This window comes from Saimiri boliviensis, chromosome 17 (assembly GCF_048565385.1).
Source record: "Saimiri boliviensis isolate mSaiBol1 chromosome 17, mSaiBol1.pri, whole genome shotgun sequence".
NCBI lineage: Eukaryota > Metazoa > Chordata > Mammalia > Primates > Cebidae > Saimiri > Saimiri boliviensis.
The window spans coordinates 40438608-40451367 of record NC_133465.1 but is presented as its reverse complement, the minus strand read 5'-3'; the positions used below and the strand labels follow the sequence as shown (position 1 = coordinate 40451367).

At 36.5% G+C, this 12760-nt stretch overlaps 1 protein-coding gene across 14 annotated transcripts in view; it reads right to left on the bottom strand.

Moving 5' to 3' along the window:
• SPAG9 (sperm associated antigen 9) overlaps nucleotides 1–12760 on the bottom strand; it is a 147291-nt gene that overhangs the window by 38922 nt on the left and 95609 nt on the right. For 8 of the 14 annotated variants that reach the window (XM_074388585.1, XM_039476097.2, XM_074388583.1 and 5 more), the window contains 6 exons: nucleotides 8401–8415; nucleotides 7831–7888; nucleotides 6546–6698; nucleotides 6001–6052; nucleotides 3185–3315; nucleotides 1160–1216 (listed from right to left, as the gene is read on the bottom strand). In XM_074388585.1, coding sequence (XP_074244686.1) covers nucleotides 1160–1216; nucleotides 3185–3315; nucleotides 6001–6052; nucleotides 6546–6698; nucleotides 7831–7888; nucleotides 8401–8415 — 466 coding nt within the window. The remainder of the gene's footprint in view (nucleotides 1–1159; nucleotides 1217–3184; nucleotides 3316–6000; nucleotides 6053–6545; nucleotides 6699–7830; nucleotides 7889–8400; nucleotides 8416–12760) is intronic. The other 6 variants (XM_039476103.2, XM_039476105.2, XM_039476099.2 and 3 more) reach the window with 1 other exon arrangement.

Here is a 12760-nt window from a genome sequence, read left to right as displayed (position 1 = left end):
AAAAAAAAAAAAAAAAAAAAAGAATTGCAGTGCCTGTTCCTTAACTAGCAATTTCCATAATGAAAACAAGAAGCTCTTAAGTAGAGGAAACATTCCCTACTGAATAAATAATATAAATTAGTTTTTTTGCTAGCTCCTTCTTGGTGCAAGGTAAAAATGATTGTTAAACAGCAAGGTTATGGCTTCGTGATGTGAACAGAAGCTTAGTATGCTAGTACTAAAAATAGCTTATTATAATCCAGTACTAGAACACATATTATCATGTTAACAAACATCTTATACATTTTCTGATTAAGCTCAATTTAAATAACTACTTTCAGGTCAATTTTTTAAAAAATTGACACTTCCATTAAACAGCAGATTCACCAAAAAAAGGTTAAGTTTTAATCACAGTAAACACATAGTACTTCTGGCACAAACATACTTCAAGCCCAATACATACACAATACTACTCAAACCCTACAAGCACTCACTTTCTCATCTTCACTTTGTCAAGTTTCTTACAATCACAAAACCAGCCAATCAGAAACTTACTTAATGGGGATCCAGGTCATTATCAAGTCTATGAATAATTCCCCATTATTTTAATTTGGCAGAGGATTGCACAAACGCATAAGCAACATGATGCAGCTTACAATACCATATTTTTTGTCCCTGAGAACAGCCTTACCGAGTTGGCACACTATATATTTAAAAAAAAAAAAAAAAGTTCAGTTTTGCTACTTAACCCTTACCCACAGTTTAAAAAAAAATGAAGGGCCGGGCGCGGTGGCTCAAGCCTGTAATCCCAGCACTTTGGGAGGCCGAGGCGGGTGGATCACAAGGTTGAGAGATCGAGACCATCCTGGTCAACATGGTGAAACCCCGTCTCTACCAAAAATACAAAAAATTAGCTGGGCATGGTGGTGCGTGCCTGTAATCCCAGCTACTCAGGAGGCTGAGGCAGGAGAATTGCCTGACCCCAGGAGGTGGAGGTTGCGGTGAGCCGAGATCGCGCCATTGCACTCCAGCCTGGGTAACAAGAGCGAAACTCCGTCTCAAAAAAAAAAAAAAATGAAGGAACGAAAACTGACATAAAATCATTCTTGGAAATAAATTTTGACTGTAATTATCTTGTTTCAAAGTGCTGTCTGTCTAAATCTTTATTTTTGATACTTACAACTGCCAAATGCTTGACCTTTTTTTTTCCTGCATGGCTGGATTTTCTCGTGATGCCCTACATTCAAAAAGAAAAGAAAAATATGTTATCAGTGAGGTATCCTGCCTTTCTTTCTGAAGAACGAGAGATCCAAGAAGTTCATGGGATTCACAGAGGAGAGTCAACAATTAAATTCAATAAATACTGTAGTTACCTTGATCTACCATGTGTCAGTCAATCTGCTAAAAGTAATTCTACGAAGAGAAATAAAATATCATCCCTCTCTCAAAGAGCTTAATCTACCGAGAGGATTGTAGTAAGTGCTAGACAGATAACAAACATGCCTGAATAATATTTTAAAATTTTTATTGAAAAGATACCCTCTTTCCTTTTTATTAAAATATTGCCTTGTAAATTCCCACCTTTACATAAAAGTCTCTATCGTCTGTACTCACAGCTGTCACAAAATAGCTTGAAACTTTAGCAGTTTTCAAATGAGGGACCATTTTTCACAAGACTATATAAACTTTTCCATCACTGAAAAGATGACCACAACAGAGAAGAAGATAAACTGGATTGACAGGTAATTCAACACAATTTCAGAAAATAAGACATTCCAAATTGATTTATAAGGTGGTAGGGATTCTGATATCATAATCAGAGCTCCCTTTTCACTACTTTTTTTTAACGAACTAAATTAACAACATTCTTTAATTCAGTGAAGAAGCTAAAAGTAAGCTACTATTACCTTCGACTTGCTGACTACCACTTGGCTGCTAGAGTTAAAAACAGAAATGAAAAGTGAAGTCTGGCCAGGCACAGTGGCTCATCCCTGTAATCCCAGCACTTTGGGAGGCTGAGGTGGGCAGCTCACTTCAGGTCAGGAGTTCAAGACCAGCCTGGCCAACATGATGAAACCCTGTCTCTACTAAAAACACAAAAATTAGCTGGGCATGGTAACGCACACCTGTAAACCCAGCTACTAGAGAGGCTGAAGCAGGAGAACTGCTTGAACTCAGTGGGTGGGGGTTGCAGTGAGCTGAGATCACACCACTGCACTCCAGCCTGGGCAACAGAGCAAGACTCCATCTCAATAAATAAATAAATAGAAAAGTGAAGTCCACCTGCAGTTTTTAAAATATTTACTTATTATTTATTTGATATCCACTAAACACTGCAGTTAAGAACACACTTCTTAGTGGTTAGTTTCCTTGTCCAATAAATATAGACTGGAATACTGATCCTCCTTATGGGCAGTTATAAGCAATTACAATTACAGCAAATTGTAAAATAATATGTTACACAAAACACTTCATTTCACTATGACATTGGTAAAGGGCATATAAACTGTGAAATAAATGATGTAATCAAAAGGAAGTAAAAGTTGGCAATTAGAGAATGTGTTCATAAACTTAAAACAACATGTCAATGTATACTATTATTGGTAAATCTGATATCACAATCCAAACTCAAAAATATGGGTAAATTAGGGGGCAAATCTATCCCCTCATTACAAACTTTTCAGGGGCTCTTTCTAAATTTAAGAAACACTATTACTGAGACTATGACCATTAGATGGCAGCATTAGGGGAGATTTAAGATCCAACTGACTAAAAGATACCAATGGAAGGGTGTACTTTGCACGAACAGTTAGAAAAGAGGGAAAGAAATCAAGCAAGAGTATTTCACAGAAAGACCCTGAGTCAAAATAATTTCTTTTTCTGTGTTGCATATGAAATTTTGATCTTTTCCTGACATTACCAGGAAAGTAGTATCGATTTCTATACTCAAAAAATGACCATCATTCCTAAGTAATAATAATTGCCTTTTAGAGGTCATGGTAACATCCTCCAAGATCCCTTGCTAGCCCAAAAAGCACATCCTTTGATCACATTCTCTTACTAATTCTGAGTGTTACTTTAGAAAGTCTCTCCTAGTAAACAGAGAAAGGGGTTAGATCTCACAGGGCAGGACTTTAGTTCCAAATGAAGGAATATTTGAACCTATAAAATAACCCTAGGAAAATAATGAAGTTCTTATACAAACCGAATCATCTCTGTCCATCGAACAGCTTCCTGAAGCTCCATCAATCTCTCTTTATACTGGTTTCGCTCCATGAGAACACGGGCCATTTCTACTCTAGTAAACCGTTTCCTCTGGGCTGTGGGAATATCACTCTATAATGACAAGAAAATGACAGATCATTCTGGAAGCTTATATATGTCTTGGTGTTCAACTCAGAGTTACGCAAAATCTTTACATTTTAAAACATTCCTTAATTTATAATCTAATAGATCATTTAAAGAAAAATGCCCTTATACAAACAAAATCAACAGGGAGATTTATTTTTTAAATGACTTGTTAAAATATAGTTTTTGACACAGGGTCTTAATTATGTTGCCCACTCTGGAGTGCAGTGGTGAAATCATAGCTAACTGCAGCCTCCAAATTCTGGACTCAAGCAATCCTCCCACCTGTCTCTTGAGTAGCTTGGACTACAGGTACACACCAACATGCCCATAACTGCTTGAGGCCAAGAGTTCAAGACCAGCCTACACAACATAGTGAGACCCTGGCTCTACAAAAAATAGAATTCAATTAATAGCCAGGTAGGGTGACATGCACATGCAGTCCCAGCTACTTGGGAGGCTGAGGTAGGAGAATCACCTGAGCCCAGGAGATCAAGGCTGTAGTGAGCTGTAAGTGTCACTGTACTCCAGCCTCGGTGACAGAGTAAGACTTCATCTCTAAAAAATAGTAATAATACAGGAGGCTGAGGCAGGAGAATTGCCTGAGCCCAGGAGGCGGAGGTTGCCGTGAGCCGAGGTCACGCCATTGCACTCCAGCCTGGGTAACAAGAGCGAAACTCCGTCTCAAAAAAAAAAAAAAAATAGTAATAATACTAAAAAAATAAAATAAAATATACTACAGATTTTAAGCTAAAACCAAAATTGTTATCTATAGAGATTTAATATGCTATTGTAAGTTTCACCTAAAAATGTTGCTCTAACATTATTTAAATTCAGGCTCTGTAACAATTATTATAAGTTAGGTCTAAAAGAGATTCATTTATCTCAAATTACAAAACCACATACCACCTGAGGCCAGCATTAAGGGTAAACTTACTGCCTAGTTACCAAGGTACCCAACTATAAGAGCTGCTAAAATACCAACCAAAGTGCAACAATCATATTCACCAGAATTACTCTTAGAGAGAATAAAGTGTGTGAATATAGAGTAAGCATAAGGGTAAGACCTCAAAGGAGCACGGCTCAATTCAACGTCCTATAGGGCTTTCATTATCCACATTTTGGATCAAAGCTGAAAGGTTTGGGACAGTAAGAAAGAGGCTAACCTTAGCCCTTAGCAGTCCTCCTTTGTTGTTCTGTTACAGAACTTGGGACTCTCTATAAAAGTTAAATAACAAATGATAAAGATCTTGAGTTTGCAACACAGCAAGCCCACTACTAGGTAGGTACTCTGGAAAAGCTACTGCTCCTGCCCACCTGGAGACTTGTACTGTAATGTTTGTAACAACAGCATTGTAAAAAGCTGAGACAAACTAAATATTCCTTCACAGGAAAATAGGTACATAAATTGTAAACTATTCATTCAATAAGGTATCACAAAGTAGTGAACATGAATGATAACTACAGCACTATACTACAACACAGATGAATCTCAAAAACATGCCACTGAGGAAAAACAGCACATTGCCAAGACTAAATATAGTATGAAATACAAAAACAGTAAAAACTAAGCCATATAAACATATGTAGTATGATAAAATTACTTTTTTTAAGTTAAACAAATGATAAATATAGGATAGTAGTTTTCTCTGCAGGGGAGGAACACAGAATAGTTCAATGTTGAGTAATATTCTAATTATCAGATTAGGTGGTAAGCTCACAATGTTAATCTATTATGATTCATAACCTGCATATCTTACATGTTTTTGTTATCATTAAATAAGATACTAAAAAACAGAGACTAAAGGGGCACCAAATGATCATTCTGTCCAAAACAACCGTATATCTTAAGTTTGACCTTTGACCTGCAAACATCTGTTACAAGAATGATTATGAGGCTATACTTCGTGGCTTACACCTGTAATCCCAGTACTGTGTGGGAAGCTGATGGGGTGGATTACCTGAAGCCAGGAGTTAGAGACTAGCCTGGCCAACATGGCAAAACCCCGTCTCTACCAAAAATACAAAAAATTAGCCAACTAGACTTGTAGTCCCAGCTCCTCAGGAGGCTGAGGCACAAGAATGGCTGGAACCCAGGAGGTAAGGGTTATAGTCAGCTGAGATCGTGCCACTGCAATCCAGCCTGGAAGACAAACTGAGACTCTATCTCCAAAAAAACAAAAAACAACAACAAAAAGATTAGGAGTATGCTAAAGATATTAGCAAGAAGCTCATATTTATTTTATACTTATGTATGTTCACAACAATATGAACTAATTGGCTAGTACTAAAATTCTAGACTTCATCTTTTTATTCAATACTATTAAATAATTTTTATTATTAAGCTTTCATATTTCTAAATCAAAATTTGAAACAAAACAGCAACAACAACGAAAAACCCCAAAATGTCCCAATTGGTCCTTAAACTTGAACATGCAAATACAGGTAAGAGCACAGAGCCACAGAGGGAAAATGAGCACAATGCATGGAGCTAGAAATTTCAGCCATCTGGATACCATGTAGAAGCATTAGCTATCCTATTCATGACCATAAACATAAGTCCTGACGGTTAAAAATCTTTACAGTATTATATCCAAAGCTTACTTAGAAAGATCTTCCTGAAATACCAAAACACGGTAAGGTAAGAAAAGAAGTCCAAAACTGTAAACCTACATCATCGTCATCTTTTGCTTTTTGCCTTGCATCTTCAGCTTCTGCCCGAGCTCTGGTGGGGGGAAAAAAACCAAACATGTTATTTGAATTGAGCTCATCTTTAAAAAAAAAAAAAAAAAAGAGACAGAGAGTAGGTCAACAATTTTAACTACCACTAAAGGATTTTCTTTCTTTTCCCAAACAGGGTATTTAGCCACCTTCATCTGGTGGAGTGTCATTATATCATAGCATTGTTTTCAAAAATAAACAATTATTAAAGAAAGCGTGATACAAAACTTTCCTTATTGTCAAAACAAAGATGTTTGAACAGTTTCTATCTATTTACATCATCATAGACATAAAAAATGACAATATTTAGATGACAGGCTAGTAACGGGTAGGGCCTGCTCACAGAAAATGGGCTGGAGCGCTTCGCCCTCTCCCAGGCAGTTCTTGGCCTTCCAGGCTTGAGTGGACAGAAGGTCTCAGTCTCAGGGTTACATGTGTAACCCTTTGTGGCATAACTGGCCAAGAGTTTGGTTTAGAACAACATGGTTAAAACTTACTTCCTAAGCTCTTCCTCCAATTCTTTGTTCTTTTCCTCTAGCTTCAGTTTGGCTTGTTTCACAGCCTCCAGTTCCCCTTGCAGCACATCTTTCTCACAGGTCAGTTCATCCACTTTTGCTATCAAATCATTCTTCACTATGTTCAAAGCATTTCTAAGAAACACGCATTTCAAGTGCATCATTACAAGTAAATATTCTTTCCATTTTTCAGCTATTCCTTTGTAGACTAAAATAACTGTACAACCATAAAGATAAATAATTTAATACTTCAAGACATTCTACCTGATGTTGTTTGTAGATAAATGCAAAAAGAACACAAAGAAATAGTCTAAGGTTTTACTCTTCTCATATATCAAATGAATAAAACAAGACAGACCATCAATTACTAAAAAGTGGAAAGATTAAATTTTAAAAATAGTATTTATAAGGTTACTATTATTATAATTCCTGAGAATACATTACCCAATCAATAAAGTAAAATTATTCACTGATGTTACTTTTAATAAATAATGAGAAAACAGTCTAAATTGGAAAGTCAAGACAGTCTAAACTGAAGAAAAAAATCTGAGATCTGATTTCTTTGGGTATAGTGTGCATAGGACCTTATTATAACTCCATTCTGTCTTGGATATATACAGATGTTTCGAAGTTGCTCTGACACAGCAAACTGACAAAGGAACCCAGTCTGCTTTTCCACATGACTGGGCATCTGTCCTCTAAATGTGCCTGAGGGCTCAAGACTCCACAAATTGTACCCAATAATGGACAGCTATGAAAGACAGCTCTGAAGAGGAAGGCTGAGTATACATCAAAACATCTGTGTAGAAATAAAAGAAACCCTAGGAGAAGACATAAGAAAATACACAAATGTCAGGAAGGGAGCAAAAAAAGTGTAAAACAAGGACAGATCCAGAAGATTAAGAAAAAGGCATGGATACTTATAGAGTGAAAAGGAGATGAAAATGTTTCTACAAAAAAAACAGAGCAAGGAAACATATCCATCAGGGCAATGTAGGTGCCAACAGTGTGTGTGAGTATGTGTGTGTACACTCAGAGGAAGGGAACAAGATGGGACAGGAAGATTCAGGGCAACGTAGGTCCCAACACTACGTGTGTGTGTGTGTGTGTGTGTGTGTGTGTGTGCATATGTGTGTACACTTAGAGAAAGGGAATGAGATGGGACAGGGAGATTCCATTAGTATTATGTTAAAATGATGAAGTGTCATTGACTCAGACAAGAAGAAAATTCTTTATCTCCTGTTGCTAAAACTGCACATATACTTACTTGGTTTCCAACAGTTGTGTATTTTCTAATATAAGATTCTCAACTTCCCGACCCATTCCTATCAAAAGAAAAAAGATAAAGACTTTAAAAACAGATGTATCGATAATTATATACATTCAAAATATAAGCTATAGTTACAAATTTTATCTTAGAAATTTTATCTGTCCTTTATTAATCTTATTTTGTCTATAATTTCAATTGATTTATCTACTTTAATAGATTATAAAATTATAAATAATTATTCATTACAAACAAAGCTAAAGATTTTGTTGGCCAATTTCTTTTTTAAATCTGGTTGGCTTGCTAGAAACTGTGGCCAATTTTTATTATCTGTTAGTCTATATTTCATTTCTCAGATAATATTTCAAAAGGATCAAGACTTTTCTACCAAATATTCTAACATTCCAACATTACTTAGGGGAAAAAACAAAAGCATTAATATGAATCGAAATTGTTTCTAAATCACAGCTGATCTTGTAGGCTTTTGCCTAAAAATTAGACCTTATTAATAGAGAATAGGTAGAAACAAGGCCAAAGAAAGACAGAACCCCAAGGCAGATGAAACCTTACCAAAGAAATTATGGTCTTAAAGCCCATGCATTCCATGTAAAGCAAAAACAAAGAACAAGAAATGTTTTACATAAGAAACAGCATGAAAACAGATTATTAATCTATAAAGTTTTATACATGAAACGGAAAACATCTGGAATCACAATGTTATGATTTAATGCATAATGATGTGCAAAAGACAGAAATAAAGATGATTTCCTTCGTTCATAAGGATGCTCTCTGGTATACCTAAAAAATGATTTACCAATTATTCCTCACAAAAAAAATTGAATATAGTTAGATTGAAAATCTTCAATCGGTAATACAAACTTTCCTTCAAAGTGCCACCTATGAAATAATAATGTTCAGTTATCATTTGAGTGGCTGTTTTTGATCATGTTTGCCATTTTAATGACTAGTGTAAGATAGGCATGTAGAGCATCTAATCCAAGATCCAGTGGAGTGGTCTTTACGGAGAAGAAAGCTATTAATTTGCTTCTCATAAGAAACTGAAAAAATGAAATAACACACTAGGGAATATCACTAGGGAATATCACTCAAAAAACAGAAAATCAAAGCAAAACAAAACAAAGAAACCCACCACTCACTCATCTCAAGGAATTGCAAGCTAATAATGTTGGAAAATCATATACAATGGAAGAAGTAATATTCATAACCCAAGTAAACAGGAAAGAAATATTTCTTTTTTTTTTTTTGAGACGGAGTTTCGCTCTTGTTACCCAGGCTGGAGTGCAATGGCGCGATCTCGGCTCACCGCAACCTCCGCCTCCTGGGTTCAGGCAATTCTCCTGCCTCAGCCTCCTGAGTAGCTGGGATTACAGGCACGCACCACCATGCCCAGCTATTTTTTTTGTATTTTTAGTAGAGACGGGGTTTCACCATGTTGACCAAGATGGTCTCGATCTCTTGACCTTGTGATCCACCCGCCTCGGCCTCCCAAAGTGCTGGGATTACAGGCTTGAGCCACCGCGCCCGGCCAGGAAAGAAATATTTCTAAAGAAAACTACATAAGACAAAGGAGTTAACATGTCCCTTTATTTTAAAAAAAGGCAATTTTCCAAATGATTTAAAAATTACTTAAAACAAATACAGCCAACCTAGGAATGCTACAAATTCTGTGCACATGGACTCATATTTTGTCTATATTCTAATTTTCTCAAAGATCAGGGTACTTACATCAGGAAGAATTAAATATCAGAAATAGTAGCTTACTTAATCATCTCCCTATGTATTATTCACACACTGAAACCAAACCAAACAAAACAAAAATCACAAAAAAGTTTCCAAATTCTAACTCCAAAATGATCTTTGGCAACGTATTTGCTTTAAATACTACCTTTTTTTTCCTTTGTAGATACAATGGCTGGAATGTCAACTTTGTAATAAAGCTACAGAGACAGAAGAAATAAGAGTCTAGACTGGTTTAAAACTTTATATGATAACTATGTTTGCTATCAACTCTCAAGCACTTAGATAAGCATGAAAGCTGAGAATATATGAAAGGCAAAAAAACAGCTGTGCAGAAAAAAATGATGAGAAAGCATTAGATGAGAACAGCAGCCAAGAACACCTAGCTTAAAAGCAGTAATATTAAAATATTCAAAATCATACACACCAGAATATTCCCCTAGGTAAGCAGCCCAAGAGAAAAATGAATGAGAATCTCAATTAGATTGTTTTCAGAAAGCAAGAACTAAACTCATTTATTTTAAAATGAGAGAGGAAAACAAAGAAATTGACAAGATGTAGAGAAATCATTAAACACAATGAAGTCTAAATATTTAAAATAAAAAGGAAAAAAAAACAAAATGTGTACTACAGGAAAAACAAACCCTATAATATAGTTTCTAAAGTTTACATTAGCCAGGAAGCCAGTAGGCAAGACAGATATTCTGTAAACTGGAGGGTATGCAGGACATTTGTGAAAAGACACAAAGTCCTCAGGGGGTTTAGAAAATTTGCTGTATGATCCATATATTATCCTACTCGGCTTGCACGTCTTCAGGTGCATGTATATACTGCTACTGTGTCCTCGTCAAAATGTGACTCAGTCTGCTATACTGTAATATGTTGTGAATTTCCTTGTACTGTACTTTTATTGTTAGTCTTCTTGCATCAATGATACAATAGCAGCAACATTTTAAAATTACTGTTAAAAGATTAACTGGCAACATACAGAGTTTACTCTTAAGGGAAAACACTACAAAAAGTCACGAGGATACCAAATGGGAACACATGATGGTACCTCTGAGTCTGTATGAGACCGTGATGAAGTAGAAATAAAGCCTTTCCAAGATGGCCAAAAATAGACAAATAAATAAAGTTTACATTAAATGTACACATTCCCAACTAAGAATTATCTTAAAATATGGTTTATAAATTAAATATGTAACCAGTAGGATTATCTAAAATTTCATTTTGAAATGATCAACAAAAACTCTTTATTAGAAAAATATAGAGGCCAGGCGCGGTGGCTCAAGCCTGTAATCCCAGCACTTTGGGAGGCCGAGGCCGGTGGACCACGAGGTCAAGAGATCGAGACCATCCTGGTCAACATGGTGAAACCCCATCTCTACTAAAAATACAAAAAATTAGCTGGGCATGGTGGCTCGTGCCTGTAATCCCAGCTACTCAGGAGGCTGAGGCAGGAGAATTGCATGAACCCAGGAGGCGGAGGTTGCGGTGAGCCAAGATCGCGCCATTGCACTCCAGCCTGGGTAACAAGAGTGAAACTCCGTCTCAAAAAAAAAAAAGAAAAATATAAAGTGGCCTCATTTCTATTCAAGACTCTTTTTTTTGTCTTTCCTTTTTCTCAAGACTTGTCACCCAGTAACATCTATTCAAGACTTAAATGAAGCACAAACTTAGGTCCAATACATTTGGAAATTTTACTTATTAAAAACAAGCAAAAAAAAAAAAAAACCTGTCTGGCAGTTTTTAAAATCATAGAAGTTTCATTTGGGTTTTAACACTGATACTCAAGCTAGGTTCATAGATGGGCTTCAGAGTTATATGGTAATCCCTTGAGAAGATGCACAATTTTATGTAGTTATATATGTGTATTTTTACAAAAGTACATTGCTCTCTTACAAATTCCCCTGTAAAGAATTTTTAATCTCAAAAGGAGAAGAATCACAGATTTTGAAGTGAAAGAAACCACATCAGAACTACTTAGCAAGCCCATTCACTTAGTTGCTAAGTGCTAAAGATGCAACAGCAAGCAAAGACATGGTTGTCTCAGCCACACTGAGCTTATAGTCTGTCCAGGGAGACAGGTACCTAAAAAAATGACAGTAAGTATGAAGAGCTGTATAATAAAATGCAGTGCCATGGGAATACATGTCAAGGACAACTAGGCTTTAATAAGGGGATCAAAGCAGATTTCCTGGAGGATGTATCACTTAAGCAAGGCAAGAAAATATATATATACATATGTATATATTTACACACACACATTTAGGAGAGGGAACAAACAAACCTTGGTGATTGGCTGTGAGGGAAAAGTGAGAGATGCAGGATGGGGAGCTATTCATTCACTGAGACAGTGGCTGTTGGCCCAAGAGCAGCCTTGAGGGACAGAAAAATAAAGATGACCAACTGACCTTTACGCATGTTAAACGTAAAGCCTTACAAGTCATCTTAGCTTAGGGGTCTAGTAGGCAATTAGGAAATAAGAGTCTAGGGCTTTAGAAAAAGATCTGGGATGGAGATTAAAACTTGGGACGTGAAAACCGAGAAGCAATGAGAGCAAATACGATTTCTCAAACAAAGTATCAGGCCTAGGACAGGAACGCTGATACCTGAAAGACGAGCAAAGGAAGCAGATCCTGCTAAGATGACTGAAAAGGTAGAGTCAGAGGCAGGAAAGGACACAGGCAAGTTGCTATCATAGAAACCCAGCAAAGAGAGTTTTAATAAGAAAGCTGAGGGATGAGATACCAATCAGGATAAAGGAAAAATTGTTGAGATTATTTCTTTTAAATTATTAAAGTCAGAAAAAGGTTGTGCTGGCATGACAGTGCATACCTGTAGTCCCAGCTACTTGAGAGGCTATAGGCAAAAGGGTTCCTTGAGCCTAGGAGTTCCAGGACAGCCTACACAATGTAGTGAGACCTTGCCTCAAAAAAAAGGATGATCTAAGTACTGAGTCCATACATAATGATTAAAATTTGCTAAGTGCAATGGCACAATCTTGGTTCACTGCAACCTCCACCTCCCGTGTTCAAGCAATTCTCCTGCCTCACTCTCCCGAGAAGCTGGGATTACAGACGCCCAGCTAATTTTTGTAGTTTACTTAGTAGAGATGAGGTTTCATCATGTTGGCCAGGCTGGTTTCAAACTCCTGAACTTGTGATTCGCC